The 17,542-nt window shown below is 46.4% G+C and overlaps 1 protein-coding gene across 2 annotated transcripts in view; it reads left to right on the forward strand.

Annotated features, from left to right (window-relative positions):
• LOC142200723 (V-type proton ATPase subunit S1-like protein) overlaps nt 1–17,542 on the forward strand; it is a 45,131-nt gene that overhangs the window by 14,696 nt on the left and 12,893 nt on the right. For both annotated transcript variants that reach the window (XM_075271297.1, XM_075271289.1), the window contains exon 4: nt 7,767–8,008. In XM_075271297.1, the coding sequence (XP_075127398.1) occupies nt 7,767–8,008 (242 nt within the window). The remainder of the gene's footprint in view (nt 1–7,766; nt 8,009–17,542) is intronic.

A 17,542-nucleotide genomic window follows, 5' to 3' on the forward strand; every position in this document is an offset into this window, starting at 1 on the left:
GTCTAAGATCGCTCCACACCAGTCTCCATTCAGGTCCGACCTTAGACTCCGCCTCCTCCGGCAGAGCCAGCGCTGATTGGCCGAAGGCTGGCCAATGCATTCCTATGCGAATGCAAACTTAGCAGTGCTGAGTCAGTTTTGCTCAACTACACATCTGATGCACACTCGGCACTGCTACATCAGATGTAGCAATCTGATGTAGCAGAGCCGAGGGTGCACTAGAACCCCTGTGCAAACTCAGTTCACGCTAATAGAATGCATTGGCCAGCGCTGATTGGCCAATGCATTCTATTAGCCCGATGAAGTAGAGCTGAATGTGTGTGCTAAGCACACACATTCAGCACTGCTTCATCACGCCAATACAATGCATTAGCCAGTGCTGATTGGCCAGAGTACGGAATTCGGCCAATCAGCGCTGGCCAATGCATTCTATTAGCCCGATGAAGTAGAGCTGAATGTGTGTGCTAAGCACACACATTCAGCACTGCTTCATCACGCCAATACAATGCATTAGCCAGTGCTGATTGGCCAGAGTACGGAATTCGGCCAATCAGCGCTGGCTCTGCTGGAGGAGGCGGAGTCTAAGGTCGGACCTGAATGGAGACTGGTGTGGAGCGATCTTAGACTCCGCCTCCTCCAGCAGAGCCAGCGCTGATTGGCCGAATTCCGTACTCTGGCCAATCAGCGCTGGCCAATGCATTCTATTAGCCCGATGAAGTAGAGCTGAATGTGTGTGCTAAGCACACACATTCAGCACTGCTTCATCACGCCAATACAATGCATTAGCCAGTGCTGATTGGCCAGAGTACGGAATTCGGCCAATCAGCGCTGGCTCTGCTGGAGGAGGCGGAGTCTAAGATCGCTCCACACCAGTCTCCATTCAGGTCCGACCTTAGACTCCGCCTCCTCCGGCAGAGCCAGCGCTGATTGGCCGAAGGCTGGCCAATGCATTCCTATGCGAATGCAGACTTAGCAGTGCTGAGTCAGTTTTGCTCAACTACACATCTGATGCACACTCGGCACTGCTACATCAGATGTAGCAATCTGATGTAGCAGAGCCGAGGGTGCACTAGAACCCCTGTGCAAACTCAGTTCACGCTAATAGAATGCATTGGCCAGCGCTGATTGGCCAATGCATTCTATTAGCCCGATGAAGTAGAGCTGAATGTGTGTGCTAAGCACACTCATTCAGCACTGCTTCATCACGCCAATACAATGCATTAGCCAGTGCTGATTGGCCAGAGTACGGAATTCGGCCAATCAGCGCTGGCCAATGCATTCTATTAGCCCGATGAAGTAGAGCTGAATGTGTGTGCTAAGCACACACATTCAGCACTGCTTCATCACGCCAATACAATGCATTAGCCAGTGCTGATTGGCCAGAGTACGGAATTCGGCCAATCAGCGCTGGCTCTGCTGGAGGAGGCGGAGTCTAAGGTCGGACCTGAATGGAGACTGGTGTGGAGCGATCTTAGACTCCGCCTCCTCCAGCAGAGCCAGCGCTGATTGGCCGAATTCCGTACTCTGGCCAATCAGCACTGGCTAATGCATTGTATTGGCGTGATGAAGCAGTGCTGAATGTGTGTGCTTAGCACACACATTCAGCTCTACTTCATCGGGCTAATAGAATGCATTGGCCAGCGCTGATTGGCCGAATTCCGTACTCTGGCCAATCAGTGCTGGCCAATGCATTCTATTAGCCCGATGAAGTAGAGCTGAATGTGTGTGCTTAGCACACACATTCAGCTCTACTTCATCAGGCTAATAGAATACATTGGCCAATCAGCGCTGGCCAATGCATTCTATTAGCTTGATGAAGCAGAGTGTGCACAAGGGTTCAAGCGCACCCTCGGCTCTGATGTAGCAGAGCTGAGGGTGCACAAGGGTTCAAGTGCACCCTCGGCTCTCCTACATCAGAGCCGAGGGTGCGCTTGAACCCTTGTGCAGCCTCGGCTCTGCTACATCAGAGCCGAGGGTGCGCTTGAACCCTTGTGCACACTCTGCTTCATCAAGCTAATAGAATGCATTGGCCAGCACTGATTGGCCAGAGTACGGAATTCGGCCAATCAGCGCTGGCCAATGCATCCCTATGGGAAAAAGTTTATCTCACAAAAATCACAATTACACACCCGATAGAGCCCCAAAAAGTTATTTTTAATAACATTCCCCCCTAAATAAAGGTTATCCCTAGCTATCCCTGCCTGTACAGCTATCCCTGTCTCATAGTCACAAAGTTCACATTCTCATATGACCCGGATTTGAAATCCACTATTCGTCTAAAATGGAGGTCACCTGATTTCGGCAGCCAATGACTTTTTCCAATTTTTTTCAATGCCCCCGGTGTCGTAGTTCCTGTCCCACCTCCCCTGCGCTGTTATTGGTGCAAAAAAGGCGCCAGGGAAGGTGGGAGGGGAATCGAATTTTGGCGCACTTTACCACGTGGTGTTCGATTCGATTCGAACATGGCAAACACCCTGATATCCGATCGAACATGTGTTCGATAGAACACTGTTCGCTCATCTCTAAAAATGAGAAAACAAATCCAGAAAATCACATTGTCTGATTTTGTAAGAATTTATTAGCAAATTATGGTGGAAAATAAGTATTTGGTCAGTAACAAAATTTCATCTCAATACTTTGTTATATATCCTTTGTTGGCAATGACAGAGGTCGGACGTTTTCTGTAAGTCTTCACAAGGTTGGCACACACTGTTGTTGGTATGTTGGCCCATTCCTCCATGCAGATCTCCTCTAGAGTAGCGATGTTTTGGGGCTGTCACTTGGCAACACGGACTTTCAACTCCCTCCAAAGGTTTTCTATAGGGTTAAGATCTGGAGACTGGCTAGGCCACTCCAGGACCTTGAAATGCTTCTTACAAAGCCACTCCTTCGTTGCCCTGGCGGTGTGCTTTGGATCATTGTCATGTTGAAAGACCCAGCCACGTTTCATCTTCAATGCCCTTGCTGATGGAAGGAGGTTTGCACTCAAAATCTCATGATACATAGCCCCATTCATTCTTTCATGTACCCGGATCAGTCGTCCTGGCCCTTTTGCAGAGAAACAGCCCCAAAGCATGATGTTTCCACCCCCATGCTTTACAGTAGGTATGGTGTTTGATGGATGTAACTCAGTATTCTTTTTCCTCCAAACACGAAAAGTTGTGTTTCTACCAAACTGTTCCAGTTTGGTTTCATCAGACCATAGGACATTCTCCCAATACTCTTCTGGATCAACCAAATGCTCTCTAGCAAACTTCAGACGGGCCCGGACATGTACTGGCTTAAGCAGTGGGACACGTCTGGCACTGCAGGATCTGAGTCCCTGGCGGCGTAGTGTGTTACTGATGGTAGGCTTTGTTACATTGGTCCCAGCTCTCTGCAGTTCATTCACTAGGTCCCCCCGCGTGGTTCTAGGATTTTTGCTCACCGTTCTTGTGATCATTTTGACCCCACGGGGTGAGATTTTGCGTGGAGCCCCAGATCGAGGGAGATTATCAGTGGTCTTGTATGTCTTCCATTTTCTAATTATTGCTCCCACAGTTGATTTCTTCAATCCAAGCTGGTTGCCTATTGCAGATTCAGTCTTCCCAGCCTGGTGCAGGGCTACAATTTTGTTTCTGGTGTCCTTTGACAGCTCTTTGGTCTTCACCATAGTGGAGTTTGGAGTATGACTGTTTGAGGGTGTGCACAGGTGTCTTTTTATACTGATAACAAGCTTAAACAGGTGCCATTACTACAGGTAATGAGTGGAGGAAAGAGGAGACTTGTAAAGAAGAAGTTACAGGTCTGTGAGAGCCAGAAATCTTGATTGTTTGTAGGTGACCAAATACTTATTTTCCACCATAATTTGCAATTAAATTCTTACAAAATCAGAGAATGTGATTTTCTGGATTTGTTTTCTCATTTTGTCTCTCATAGTTGTGGTCTACCTATGATGTAAATTACAGACGCCTCTCACCTTTTTAAGTGGTGGAATTTGCACTATTGGTGACTGACTACATACTTTTTTGCCCCACTGTATATGTGTATATATATATATATATATATATATATATATATATATATACATATATATACAGTCCTATGAAAAAGTTTGGGCACCCCTATTAATCTTAATCATTTTTAGTTCTAAATATTTTGGTGTTTATAACAGCCATTTCAGTTTGATATATCTAATAACTGATGGACACAGTAATATTTCAGGATTGAAATGAGGTTTATTGTACTAACAGAAAATGTGCAATATGCATTAAACCAAAATTTGACCGGTGCAAAAGTATGGGCACCTCAACAGAAAAGTGACATTAATATTTAGTAGATCCTCCTTTTGCAAAAATAACAGCCTCTAGTCGCTTCCTGTAGCTTTTAATCAGTTCCTGGATCCTGGATAAAGGTATTTTGGACAAACAATTCAAGTTCAGTTAAGTTAGATGGTCGCCGAGCATGGACAGCCCGCTTCCAATCATCCCACAGATGTTCAATGATATTCAGGTCTGGGGACTGGGATGGCCATTCCAGAACATTGTAATTGTTCCTCTGCATGAATGCCTGAGGATTTGGAGCGGTGTTTTGGATCATTGTCTTGCTGAAATATCCATCCCTGGCGTAACTTCAACTTCGTCACTGATTCTTGAACATTATTCTCAAGAATCTGCTGATACTGAGTGGAATCCATGCGACTCTCAACTTTAACAAGATTCCCAATGCCGGCATTGGCCACACAGCCCCAAAGCATGATGGAACCTCCACCAAATTTTACAGTGGGTAGCATGTGTTTTTCTTGGAATGCTGTTTCTTTTTGGACGCCATGCATAACGCCTTTTTTTTATAACCAAACAACTCAATTTTTGTTTCCAAAATGAAGCTGCCTTGTCCAAATGTGCTTTTTCATACCTCAGGCAACTCTATTTGTGGCGTACGTGCAGAAACGGCTTCTTTCTCATCACTCTCCCATACAGCTTCTATTTGTGCAAAGTGCGCTGTATAGTTGACCGATGCACAGTGACACCATCTGCAGCAAGATGATGCTGCAGCTCTTTGGAGGTGGTCTGTGGATTGTCCTTGACTGTTCTCACCATTCTTCTTCTCTGCCTTTCTGATATTTTTCTTGGCCTGCCACTTCTGGGCTTAACAAGAACTGTCCCTGTGGTCTTCCATTTCCTTACTATGTTCCTCACAGTGGAAACTGACAGGTTAAATCTCTGAGACAACTTTTTGTATCCTTCCCCTGAACAACTATGTTGAACAATCTTTGTTTTCAGATCATTTGAGAGTTGTTTTGAGTAGCCCATGATGCCACTCTTCAGAGGAGATTCAAATAGGAGATCAACTTGCAATTGGCCACCTTAAATACCTTTTCTTATGATTGGATACATCTGGCTATGAAGTTCAAAGCTCACTGAGGTTACAAAACCAATTTTGTGCTTCAGTAAGTCAGTAAAAAGTAGTTAGGGGAATTCAAATCAATAAAATGATAAGGGTGCCCATACTTTTGCACCGGTCAAATTTTGGTTGAATGCATATTGCACATTTTCTGTTAGTACAATAAACCTCATTTCAATCCTGAAATATTACTGTGTCCATCAGTTATTAGATATATCAAACTGAAATGGCTGTTGCAAACACCAAAATATTTAGAACAAAAAATGATTAAGATTAATAGGGGTGCCCAAACTTTTTCATAGGACTGTATATATATATATATATATATATATATATATATATATATATATATATATATATATATATATATATACATATATATATATATATATATATATATAGAGAGAGAGAGAGAGAGAGAGAGAGAGTGAGAGAGCTTTTTGTTCTACTGCCTGGGCTCTAATCACAGTCCTGGTTGGGGTGCGACCACAAATTGTATAGGAAGAAAACTGCTCAATGACACAAATTGTGAGCACATATGTATGAAGGTCGTAAGAATAAGCCACACAAAAGGACAGCAGTCCAGATTTAATGCACTTCAAAGCTTCGGCTTCCTATGTAGAGGCCATAAGAGAACGTTGCTGTGTAAGCATTTTGGATACTGATGGATTTCTAGGTTATCGTGGAATTGATGCTCTTATATTTTTACTGTAATTGCAGGTGTATTTATCGCAATACTGAAAAATCCAGTCTCCACATTGTATACATATATACACACATATATTGGTGGCAGAGTAGGCCCACGAGTCCTTCACAAGAAGATTTTTTCTTCCTTTTTTTTTTTTAAATGTAGATTGTGAGCCCCACATAGAGCTCACAATGTACATTTTTCCCTATCAGTATGTCTTTGAAATATGGGATGGAAATCCATGCAAACACGGGGAGAACATACAAACTCCTTGCAGATGGTTTTTTGCCCTTGGCGGGATTTGAACACCAGGACCCAGCGCTGCAAGGCTGCAGTGCTAACCACTGAGCCACCATGTGGCCCCAAGAAGATTTTTTCTATAAAAATGTGTATTCTTATTTTTTTTTTTCCCTCTGGTCACAGTAGGTGAATGTGTAGATTTACAGCTGATGAACATTCCAAAAAATGCAGAGTAATATGTGATAAAAATGTTTTCATTAGAAAACCCTTTTAAAATAATTCTCTAGATTTCTCTGTATATACATATAAAAAAAACAAAACAAGTTTTTTATTTCATCATGTTTTTATTATTTATGTTATTATGTATTCGCATCAGACTACATAACAAATTAAAATTGGTGTTGATGACCTGGACTTTTTGGCGTCTACCCCCGTATAGCACATAAGCATTGGTGGTGGTTTCTTCCCATGGCTACTCTTCTTGCTTCAGAATGGAGCAGGTAGATATATTCTGGTCAGTGCAAAGGAATGATGGACCAGCCTAATCCAGTGATTCTGTGAGAGGGAACAGCGCAGGTTAGGCAGGTATCTGTCTGTACGTTCTGCCATTTACCTTGGAGGTAATACACGAGGATCGGCTCGGTGCTCTCCCATTTTATCTTGCAGATTCTGGTCAATGGCCGTTAACTGTGCTGATTTCTATATAGGTATCAGCAACGCCTCGAGAGTGTCCCAGACTATGATCTCTCTGTAAGAGTGTGAAATGGTAGCAAAACACTGTGTGTACAATGGTCTGCTTTATGTAACTCTTTACTGAACCATCTTCAGAAATATACAAGATAAAGATCAAACTGGCAATTGATACAAACAGGAAGTAACTGCATGATGTAGCTCTCCCATTTAAGTGGTACCCCTGTGGGGAGGGAGTCTCCCTCTCCTCCCAATGTGGCCTCTGGCATTAAATACAATGAATTACAATGAATGTCTTTCAGCAACTGTAACAAGACAAGTCTCTAATATTGTGAATGGTTTAATTCCACTTAGTTCTCCTCTGGTCACAAGTAACTTTGTCTTCTTGCTAGTTGACTCTTACTATGTATCCGTGCGTCTTCAAGGTTATGTGGTAATCTGTACTGTGTCCAGTGCTCACTATTTGGGTCTGATGGTGTGGGGGAGAGCCTACATCTACAAAATTTCCCCTGCAGAAAGTGATATTTTGAAGTTTTGGCTACTTCAGAGACATCTTTGATCATAGTAGAGGCCAAAAATCCGGAATTGGAGAAAGGATGACAGGGTTGAATATAACTATTGAGCCTTGATATCATATGAGGAGAGAATATCACACTTCACAGTGACTTAGAGATATCATATTAACTCTGTGTGTACTGTAGTATTAACTTTCTAAAACCATGTTGGTATTATTGTGGGTTTAAATACAAAGTATCTTTTTATACAGGGTGTATATTACAATATTGTAAGAAAAGAGACAATGACCGGAGAAGTTATACATGGAAGTCATTCCCCTCCTCAAAGCACCATCAACATCACCAAAAATGGCAACACTTGCATTCTATTTGGAGTGAAGAGAATAATAATCCGATTTAAGAATCAAACTCAACTGGACCTGACAAATCGAAATTTCAGCCTGTATGACAATGTGGATAAAGGCGAATCCAACTGCAATGAAGAAAATTCCACGTAAGCAAGTATGAATTCATTTTCTATAAATTGTATATATGAATTGGAGCACTGTACTCATAATGGGTGACCAATGAGGTTGTAAGCTCATTTGGGCAGAGCCCTCTGTTGTGCCCATTTCTGGACATATCTCATCAGTCTTGTAGTGTTATAAAATTGGTCTCTGTTGATCAAATAGTGATCATATATGTGAATAATATTATTATATTTCTAACCTCTTCCCAGAGCCATTTTTTTTATTTTTATGTTTTACTACCTGCCTTCCGAAAACCACAGATTTTATATTTTTCCGTTCACAACGCCATATGTGGGCTTCCTTTTTGAGGGACACATTGCACTTCTTAATGGGAAATTTAAAAAAAAAATTCAGAATAGGGTTGAATGAAAATAACTGCTTTTGGGTGACTTTATTGCTTCATTTTTATGGCATTTATTGCACTGCCATATGACATTACCAGTGTTCTGTGGGTCAGCTCGATTACAGCAATACTAAATTTATACAGTTTTTGTTACACAATGCAGCTTGTATTAGAAACCTATTGAAGACAAGGTTGGGAGCCTTCAATATACTCCTAGCTGTCATGGCAATGGATCTTATTCCAGGGTGTAGTGATCACAAGGAAAATGGTGGCGACCGTGCCCTCTGTCAGGTTTCACCAAGGCATTAGTAGGTGTAATGTCCGAGATCAGTACTAGCACTGGTTGCAAGACATTGCCAGTGGGTCTCTACTGTATAATACAGTGGAGACCCGGCGGCTATGGTGGGTGCTCAGCTCCTGAACAACCGCCCATGTTTAAAGAACCCACATCCATGGTTATAGCTTGTGGAGGTTGGAAAAGGGTTAATATGATTTCTATTATAAAATTGAAAATATTTGCATGCTGTATATGCCACCATAATGTAACTGCGTCTATCTCCTGGCCTGGTAGTTTGATATAATGTGTCAGTGTATGCAAAATCCATCAGCATAAAATCCAGGATGTATAAACCTCTCTGACGGAATACATTATAGTAACATCTATAGTCAAGATATTAGATTTATACAACATTATCCTCTAGTCGTAAGTTCTCTATTAGGCCGGGGCCCCACCTTGAGAATATGCAGCATTGTGGTTGTGGTGGGAATGCAGAAAAGAAATCTGCAGTGGAAATGCTGCAATTCCAAAGATCATTGCGTTTATGTCACACTTGAAAAAGTGCTGTCAGCACGAAATGGCTGTCGCTCTCCTCTCCCAGGCATGCCTCCTCCCGTATTGTATTTTAACATGGATTTCTGAAATAAAGATTCAAATTTTTATACTCTTCTAATGGTGAGTGCCCAGCTTTTTCTACTTTTTGACTATATCTGGACTTTTTCTACTTACTGTGAGCACCACCAGAGTATTTGCACAGAGCTTATCCCCTAACCTTCATAATATATATCGCATAAGGAAAAAGTATGGAAAAAAGGTTTATTTTCATCAAAAAAACAAACTGCGGACTATACTTATGCAGTTATTGGCATAAACTCAAAATGTTGAAATAAGTGAATTTGGGTGGGATGTGGGCAGGAATGGTGGTGGTTGCCACTGGTTGTTAATTCAGGGCAAACCTATAGAAAGTACACCTGCTGTCCATGGGATTCAGGTTATGCTTTAGCAAGTTACTGGCAGGGAAGAGTCAAAAGACACTGACAATGAAGAAGTCATAACTGCATTTCTGACAAGTCCCAGACCATAAAAAGTTCCAGCTTTCATACACCTGATCAAGACAAAAGATGTCATCACTAACCTGCTTAGATAAAATCTTTGAAATTCTACAATTTCGAATTACTTAAATGTGCTAAAATGTTTAACTTTCAATTGCCTAAAAATGTAACTATAGCTATGGTCATAAGAATACTAGAGATGAGCGAACACTAAAATGTTCGAGGTTCGAAATTCGATTCGAACAGCCGCTCAATGTTCGTGTGTTCGAACGGGTTTCGAACCCCATTATAGTCTATGGGGAACAGATACTCGTTAAGGGGGAAACCCAAATCCGTGTCTGGAGGGTCACCAAGTCCACTATGACACCCCAGGAAATGATGCCAACACCTCTGGAATGACACTGGGACAGCAGGGGAAGCATGTCTGGGGGCATCTAACACACCAAAGACCCTCTATTACCCCAACATCACAGCCTAACAACTACACACTTTACACACTCAATACCACCTCTCTGACAGTAGGAAAACACCTTGAAACATGTGTATTTGGCACTTGCAGTGAGGAGAGCTTGTCACCAGCAGTGAATTTGGCCCTTGTAGTAAGTTGAGGTTGGCACCAACATTTGTTTTGAAAATCAGGGTGGATTGAGCCTCTAACCAGCAGAGTTTGGGCAAATTCATGGTGGAGGGAGCCTCTAAAAACCCCAGTTTGGACCAATTCATGGTGGAGGGAGACTCTAAAAACCCCAGTTTGGACCAATTCATGGTGGAGGGAGCCTCTAACCAGCCCAGTTTGGACCAATTAATGGTGGAGGGAGCCTCTAAACAGCCAAGTTTTGGGAAATTCATGGTGGAGGGAGCCTCTAACCAGCCCAGTTTGGACCAATTCATGGTGGAGGGAGCCTCTAAACAGCCCAGTTTGGGCAAATTCATGGTGGAGGGAGCCTCTAACCAGCCCAGTTTGGACCAATTAATGGTGGAGGGAGCCTCTAACCAGCCCAGTTTGGACCAATTAATGGTGGAGGGAGCCTCTAACCACCCCAGTTTGGGCAAATTCATGGTGGAGGGAGCCTCTAACCAGCCCAGTTTGGACCAATTAATGGTGGAGGGAGCCTCTAAACAGCCCAGTTTGGGCAAATTCATGGTGGAGGGAGCCTCTAAACAGCCAAGTTTGGACCAATTAATGGTGGAGGGAGCCTCTAAACAGCCCAGTTTGGGCAAATTCATGGTGGAGGGAGCCTCTAAAAAACCCAGTTTGGACCAATTCATGGTGGAGGGAGCCTCTAATTAGCCCAGTTTGGACCAATTAATTGTGGAGGGAGCCTCTAACCAGCCCAGTTTGGACCAATTAATGGTGGAGGGAGCCTCTAAAAAACCCAGTTTGGACCAATTCATGGTGGAGGGAGCCTCTAATTAGCCCAGTTTGGACCAATTAATTGTGGAGGGAGCCTCTAACCAGCCCAGTTTGGACCAATTAATGGTGGAGGGAGCCTCTAACCACCCCAGTTTGGACCAATTCATGGTGGAGGGAGCCTCTAACCACCCCAGTTTGGACCAATTCATGGTGGAGGGAGCCTCTAAACAGCCCAGTTTGGGCAAATTCATGGTGGAGGGAGCCTCTAACCAGCCCAGTTTGGACCAATTAATGGTGGAGGGAGCCTCTAAACAGCCCAGTTTGGGCAAATTCATGGTGGAGGGAGCCTCTAACCAGCCCAGTTTGGACCAATTAATGGTGGAGGGAGCCTCTAAACAGCCAAGTTTTGGGAAATTCATGGTGGAGGGAGCCTCTAACCAGCCCAGTTTGGACCAATTAATGGTGGAGGGAGCCTCTAACCACCCCAGTTTGGGCAAATTCATGGTGGAGGGAGCCTCTAACCAGCCCAGTTTGGACCAATTAATGGTGGAGGGAGCCTCTAAACAGCCCAGTTTGGGCAAATTCATGGTGGAGGGAGCCTCTAAACAGCCAAGTTTTGGGAAATTCATGGTGGAGGGAGCCTCTAACCAGCCCAGTTTGGACCAATTCATGGTGGAGGGAGCCTCTAAACAGCCCAGTTTGGGCAAATTCATGGTGGAGGGAGCCTCTAAAAAACCCAGTTTGGACCAATTCATGGTGGAGGGAGCCTCTAATTAGCCCAGTTTGGACCAATTAATTGTGGAGGGAGCCTCTAACCAGCCCAGTTTGGACCAATTAATGGTGGAGGGAGCCTCTAACCACCCCAGTTTGGGCAAATTCATGGTGGAGGGAGCCTCTAACCAGCCCAGTTTGGACCAATTAATGGTGGAGGGAGCCTCTAACCAGCCCAGTTTGGACCAATTAATGGTGGAGGGAGCCTCTAACCAGCCCAGTTTGGACCAATTCATGGTGGAGGGAGCCTCTAAACAGCCCAGTTTGGGCAAATTCATGGTGGAGGGAGCCTCTAAAAAACCCAGTTTGGACCAATTCATGGTGGAGGGAGCCTCTAATTAGCCCAGTTTGGACCAATTAATTGTGGAGGGAGCCTCTAACCAGCCCAGTTTGGACCAATTAATGGTGGAGGGAGCCTCTAACCACCCCAGTTTGGGCAAATTCATGGTGGAGGGAGCCTCTAACCAGCCCAGTTTGGACCAATTAATGGTGGAGGGAGCCTCTAACCAGCCCAGTTTGGACCAATTAATGGTGGAGGGAGCCTCTAACCACCCCAGTTTGGACCAATTCATGGTGGAGGGAGCCTCTAACCAGCCCAGTTTGGACCAATTCATGGTGGAGGGAGCCTCTAAACAGCCCAGTTTGGGCAAATTCATGGTGGAGGGAGCCTCTAAAAAACCCAGTTTGGACCAATTCATGGTGGAGGGAGCCTCTAATTAGCCCAGTTTGGACCAATTAATTGTGGAGGGAGCCTCTAACCAGCCCAGTTTGGACCAATTAATGGTGGAGGGAGCCTCTAACCACCCCAGTTTGGACCAATTCATGGTGGAGGGAGCCTCTAACCACCCCAGTTTGGACCAATTCATGGTGGAGGGAGCCTCTAAACAGCCCAGTTTGGGCAAATTCATGGTGGAGGGAGCCTCTAACCAGCCCAGTTTGGACCAATTAATGGTGGAGGGAGCCTCTAAACAGCCCAGTTTGGGCAAATTCATGGTGGAGGGAGCCTCTAACCAGCCCAGTTTGGACCAATTAATGGTGGAGGGAGCCTCTAAACAGCCAAGTTTTGGGAAATTCATGGTGGAGGGAGCCTCTAACCAGCCCAGTTTGGACCAATTAATGGTGGAGGGAGCCTCTAACCACCCCAGTTTGGGCAAATTCATGGTGGAGGGAGCCTCTAACCAGCCCAGTTTGGACCAATTAATGGTGGAGGGAGCCTCTAAACAGCCCAGTTTGGGCAAATTCATGGTGGAGGGAGCCTCTAAACAGCCAAGTTTTGGGAAATTCATGGTGGAGGGAGCCTCTAACCAGCCCAGTTTGGACCAATTCATGGTGGAGGGAGCCTCTAAACAGCCCAGTTTGGGCAAATTCATGGTGGAGGGAGCCTCTAAAAAACCCAGTTTGGACCAATTCATGGTGGAGGGAGCCTCTAAACAGCCCAGTTTGGGCAAATTCATGGTGGAGGGAGCCTCTAACCAGCAGAGTTGGGGGAAATCAGGGTGGAGGGAGCCTAGTATTAGCAGAATTGTGCAACGCTTATGGTGGATGAGTATGAGGATGCGGAGGAATTGGAGAGGTTGAGTACAGACATGGAGTTTCATGTTGGGGTGCTTTACACAGGTGGGCACAAAAATGACGGCTCTACCCAGTGGTGGTTCATTTTTATCAAAGTGAGCCGGTCGGCACTCTCAGCTGACAGACGGGTGCGCTTGTCAGTGATGATGCCACCGGCTGCACTGAACACCCTCTCAGATAGGACGCTGGCGGCAGGACAGGACAGCACCTCCAAGGCATATAGGGCAAGTTCAAGCCACAGGTCCAACTTCGACACCCAATACGTGTAGGGCGCAGAGGGGTCGGAGAGGACAGGGCTGTGGTCGGAAAGGTATTCCCGCAACATGCGCCTATACTTCTCACGCCTGGTGACACTAGGACCCTCCGTGGCGGCACTTTGGCGAGGGGGTGCCATCAAGGTGTCCCAGACCTTAGACAGTGTGCCCCTCGTTTGTGTGGACCGGTGAGAACTTGGTTGCCTACTGGAGGAACTGCCCTCCCTGCCGCCAACGTCACATGCTGGAAACATCTCCATCATATTCTGCACCAATTGCCTGTGGCAAGCATTGATGCGATTGGCCCTCCCCTCTACCGGAATAAAAGACGAGATGTTGTTTTTATACCGGGGGTCAAGGATAGCAAAGATCCAGTACTGGTTGTCCTCCATGATTTTGACAATACGCTTGTCGGTTGTAAAGCACCCCAACATGAACTCAGCCATGTCTGCCACAGTGTTAGTTGGCATGACTCCTCTGGCCCCACCGGAAAGTTCAATCTCCATTTCCTCCTCATCCTCCATGTCTACCCATCCGCGCTGCAACAATGGGACGATTCGAAGTTGCCCGGAAGCCTCCTGTATCACCATCACATCATCGGACAACTCTTCTTCCTCCTCCTCCTCCTCCTCCTCCTCCATTAAACGCAGTGAAGCGGACAGATGTGTGGACCTACTCTCCAGCTGTGACGGATCGGATGCTATCCCTAACTCCTCTGTGTGATCTGAGTTATCCCTGATGTCAATCAGGGATTCTCTCAGAACACACAAGAGCGGGATTGTAAGGCTCACCATCGCATCCTCAGAGCTCACCCTCCTTGTGGACTCCTCAAAGACCCGTAGGATGTCACAAAGGTCTCTCATCCATGGCCACTCATGGATGTGAAACTGAGGCAGCTGACTTTGTGGCACCCTAGGGTTTTGTAGCTGGTATTCCATCAAAGGTCTCTGCTGCTCAACCACTCTATTCAACATCTGAAACGTTGAGTTCCAGCGTGTGGGGACGTCGCACAAAAGCCGGTGTTGTGGCACATGCAGGCGTTGCTGGAGAGATTTTAAGCTAGCAGCGGCTACTGTCGACTTGCGAAAGTGGGCGCACATGCGCCGCACTTTCACCAGTAGCTCTGGAACATTGGGGTAGCTCTTTAGGAAACGTTGCACCACTAGGTTGAAGACGTGGGCCAGGCATGGAACATGTTGGAGTCCGGCAAGCTCCAGAGCTGCTACCAGGTTCCGGCCGTTATCACAAACGACCATGCCTGGGCCCAGGTGCAGCGGCTCAAACCATATTGCCGTCTCATCGAGGAGGGCATCCCTCACCTCGGAGGCAGTGTGCTGTCTGTCCCCCAAGCTGATCAGCTTCAGCACAGCCTGCTGACGTCTACCAACGCCAGTGCTGCAACGTTTCCAACTCGTAGCTGGGGTCAATCTAACAGCGGAGGAGGAGGCGGTGGCGGAGGAGGAGGCGGTGGCGGAGGAGGAGGCGGTAGAGGAGGAGGAGGAGGAGGGGGGTGTTCTTCTCGTGTCCCTGCCAGGAATGTTAGGCGGGGAGACGAGGTACACCGGGCCAGTTTGGGAAGCAGTCCCAGCCTCAACTACATTCACCCAGTGTGCCGTCAGTGAAATGTAGCGTCCCTGTCCGCATGCACTTGTCCACGCGTCGGTGGTCAAGTGGACCTTTGTGCAAAGCGCGGAACTAAGGGCCCGCCTGATGTTGAGTGACACGTGCTGGTGCAAGGCGGGGACGGCACACCGGGAGAAGTAGTGACGGCTAGGGACGGCATAGCGAGGTGCCGCAGTTGCCATCAGGTCCAGGAAGGCGGGAGTTTCAACAAGCCGGAACGCCAACATCTCCTGGGCCAGCAGTTTAGCGATGTTGGCGTTCAAGGCTTGCGCGTGTGGGTGGTTAGCAGTGTATTTCTGCCGCCGCTCCAATGTCTGAGAGATGGTGGGTTGTTGTAAAGAAACGCCTGATGGTGCCTTTGATGGTGCAGGAGAAGGAGATAAGACAGGACCAGGGGAGGATGAGGTAGAAGTCAACAAAGTGGCGGAGGCAGATGAAGTGGTGTCCTGGCTCGTCCTCTGGAGTGCATCGCCAGCACAGTCAGCAGTGGCAGTGGCAGAGGCAGAGGCAGAGGCAGTGGCAGTGGCGTGAACGGCAGTCGGCCTTTGTCCTGCCGTTGCTGCCTGCCACTGATTCCAGTGCTTGGATTCCAAATGACGGCGCATTGAAGTGGTGGACAGGTTGCTCTTCTCAGAGCCCCTAATCAATTTCGAGAGGCAAATTGTGCAGACAACACTATATCTGTCCTCGGCGCATTCCTTGAAAAAACTCCACACCTTCGAGAAACGTGCCCTCGAGGTGGGAGTTTTTCGGGGCTGGGTACGAACTGGAACATCTTGGGAGATTCCGGGTGTGGCCTGGCTTCGCCTAAGCTGCTGACCTCTGCCTCTGCCTCTAGCTACCCTTTTTGGTGCTGCACCTGCCTCAACATCCACACTACTTTCCCCGCTTGACATCCCCCCTGTCCAGGTCGGGTCAGTGTCCTCATCATCCACCACTTCCTCTTCCAACTCCTGTCTCATCTCCTCCTCCCGCACAATGCGCCGGTCAACTGGATGCCCTGACGGCAACTGCGTCACATCATCGTCGATGAGGGTGGGTTGCTGGTCATCCACCACCAAATCGAACGGAGATGGAGGAGACTCTAGTGTTTGAGCATCTGGATACAGATGCTCCTCTGTTAGGTTCGTGGAATCGTGACGTGGAGAGGCAGGTTGAGGGACAATGAAAGGAGCGGAGAACAGCTCTGGGGAGCAGGGACAGTTTGGGTTATTGTTCTGTAAAGCTTCGGAATTTTGGGAGGAAGGAAGACAAGACTGTTGGGTAATAGGAGGAGAGGAGGCAGAGTCTGACTGGCTGCTGGACAATGTGCTGTAAGCGTTCTCTGACAGCCATTGCAAGACCTGTTCCTGGTTCTCGGGCCTACTAAGGTTTGTACCCTGCAGTTTAGTTAATGTGGCAAGCAACCCTGGCACTGTGGAGTGGCGCAATGCTTGCTGCCCCACAGGAGTAGGCACGGGACGCCCTGTGGCTTCACTGCTACCTTGCTCCCCAGAACCATTCCCCCGACCTCGCCCACGGCCTCGTCCACGTCCCTTTCCGGGAGCCTTGCGCATTTTGAATTCCTAGTTAGAAATTGGCACTGTATACCAGTAGTAAAAATTGTGGGTGCACGTAACCCCAATATATTCTTTGAATTCCCAGTCAGACACTGGCACTATATGGCAGTAGCAAGAAATGAGGGTATTTGTATTCCCAATATACTCTTTGAATTCCCAGTCAGACAATGGCACTGTATACCAGTAGTAAAAATTGTGGGTGCACGTAACCCCAATATATTCTTTGAATTCCCAGTCAGAAACTGGCACTATATGGCAGTAGCAAGAAATGAGGGTATTTGTATTCCCAATATACTCTTTGAATTCCCAGTCAGACAATGGCACTGTATACCAGTAGTAAAAATTGTGGGTGCACGTAACCCCAATATATTCTTTGAATTCCCAGTCAGACACTGGCACTATATGGCAGTAGCAAGAAATGAGGGTATTTGTATTCCCAATATACTCTTTGAATTCCCAGTCAGACAATGGCACTGTATACCAGTAGTAAAAATTGTGGGTGCACGTAACCCCAATATATTCTTTGAATTACCAGTCAGAAACTGGCACTATATGGCAGTAGCAAGAAATGAGGGTATTTATAACCCCAATATATTCTTTGAATTCCCAGTCAGACAATGGCACTGTATACCAGTAGTAAAAATTGTGGGTGCACGTAACCCCAATATATTCTTTGAATTCCCAGTCAGAAACTGGCACTATATGGCAGTAGC

The sequence above is a fragment of the Leptodactylus fuscus genome, chromosome 1 (genome assembly GCF_031893055.1).
Source record: "Leptodactylus fuscus isolate aLepFus1 chromosome 1, aLepFus1.hap2, whole genome shotgun sequence".
Classification (NCBI taxonomy): Eukaryota; Metazoa; Chordata; class Amphibia; order Anura; family Leptodactylidae; genus Leptodactylus; species Leptodactylus fuscus.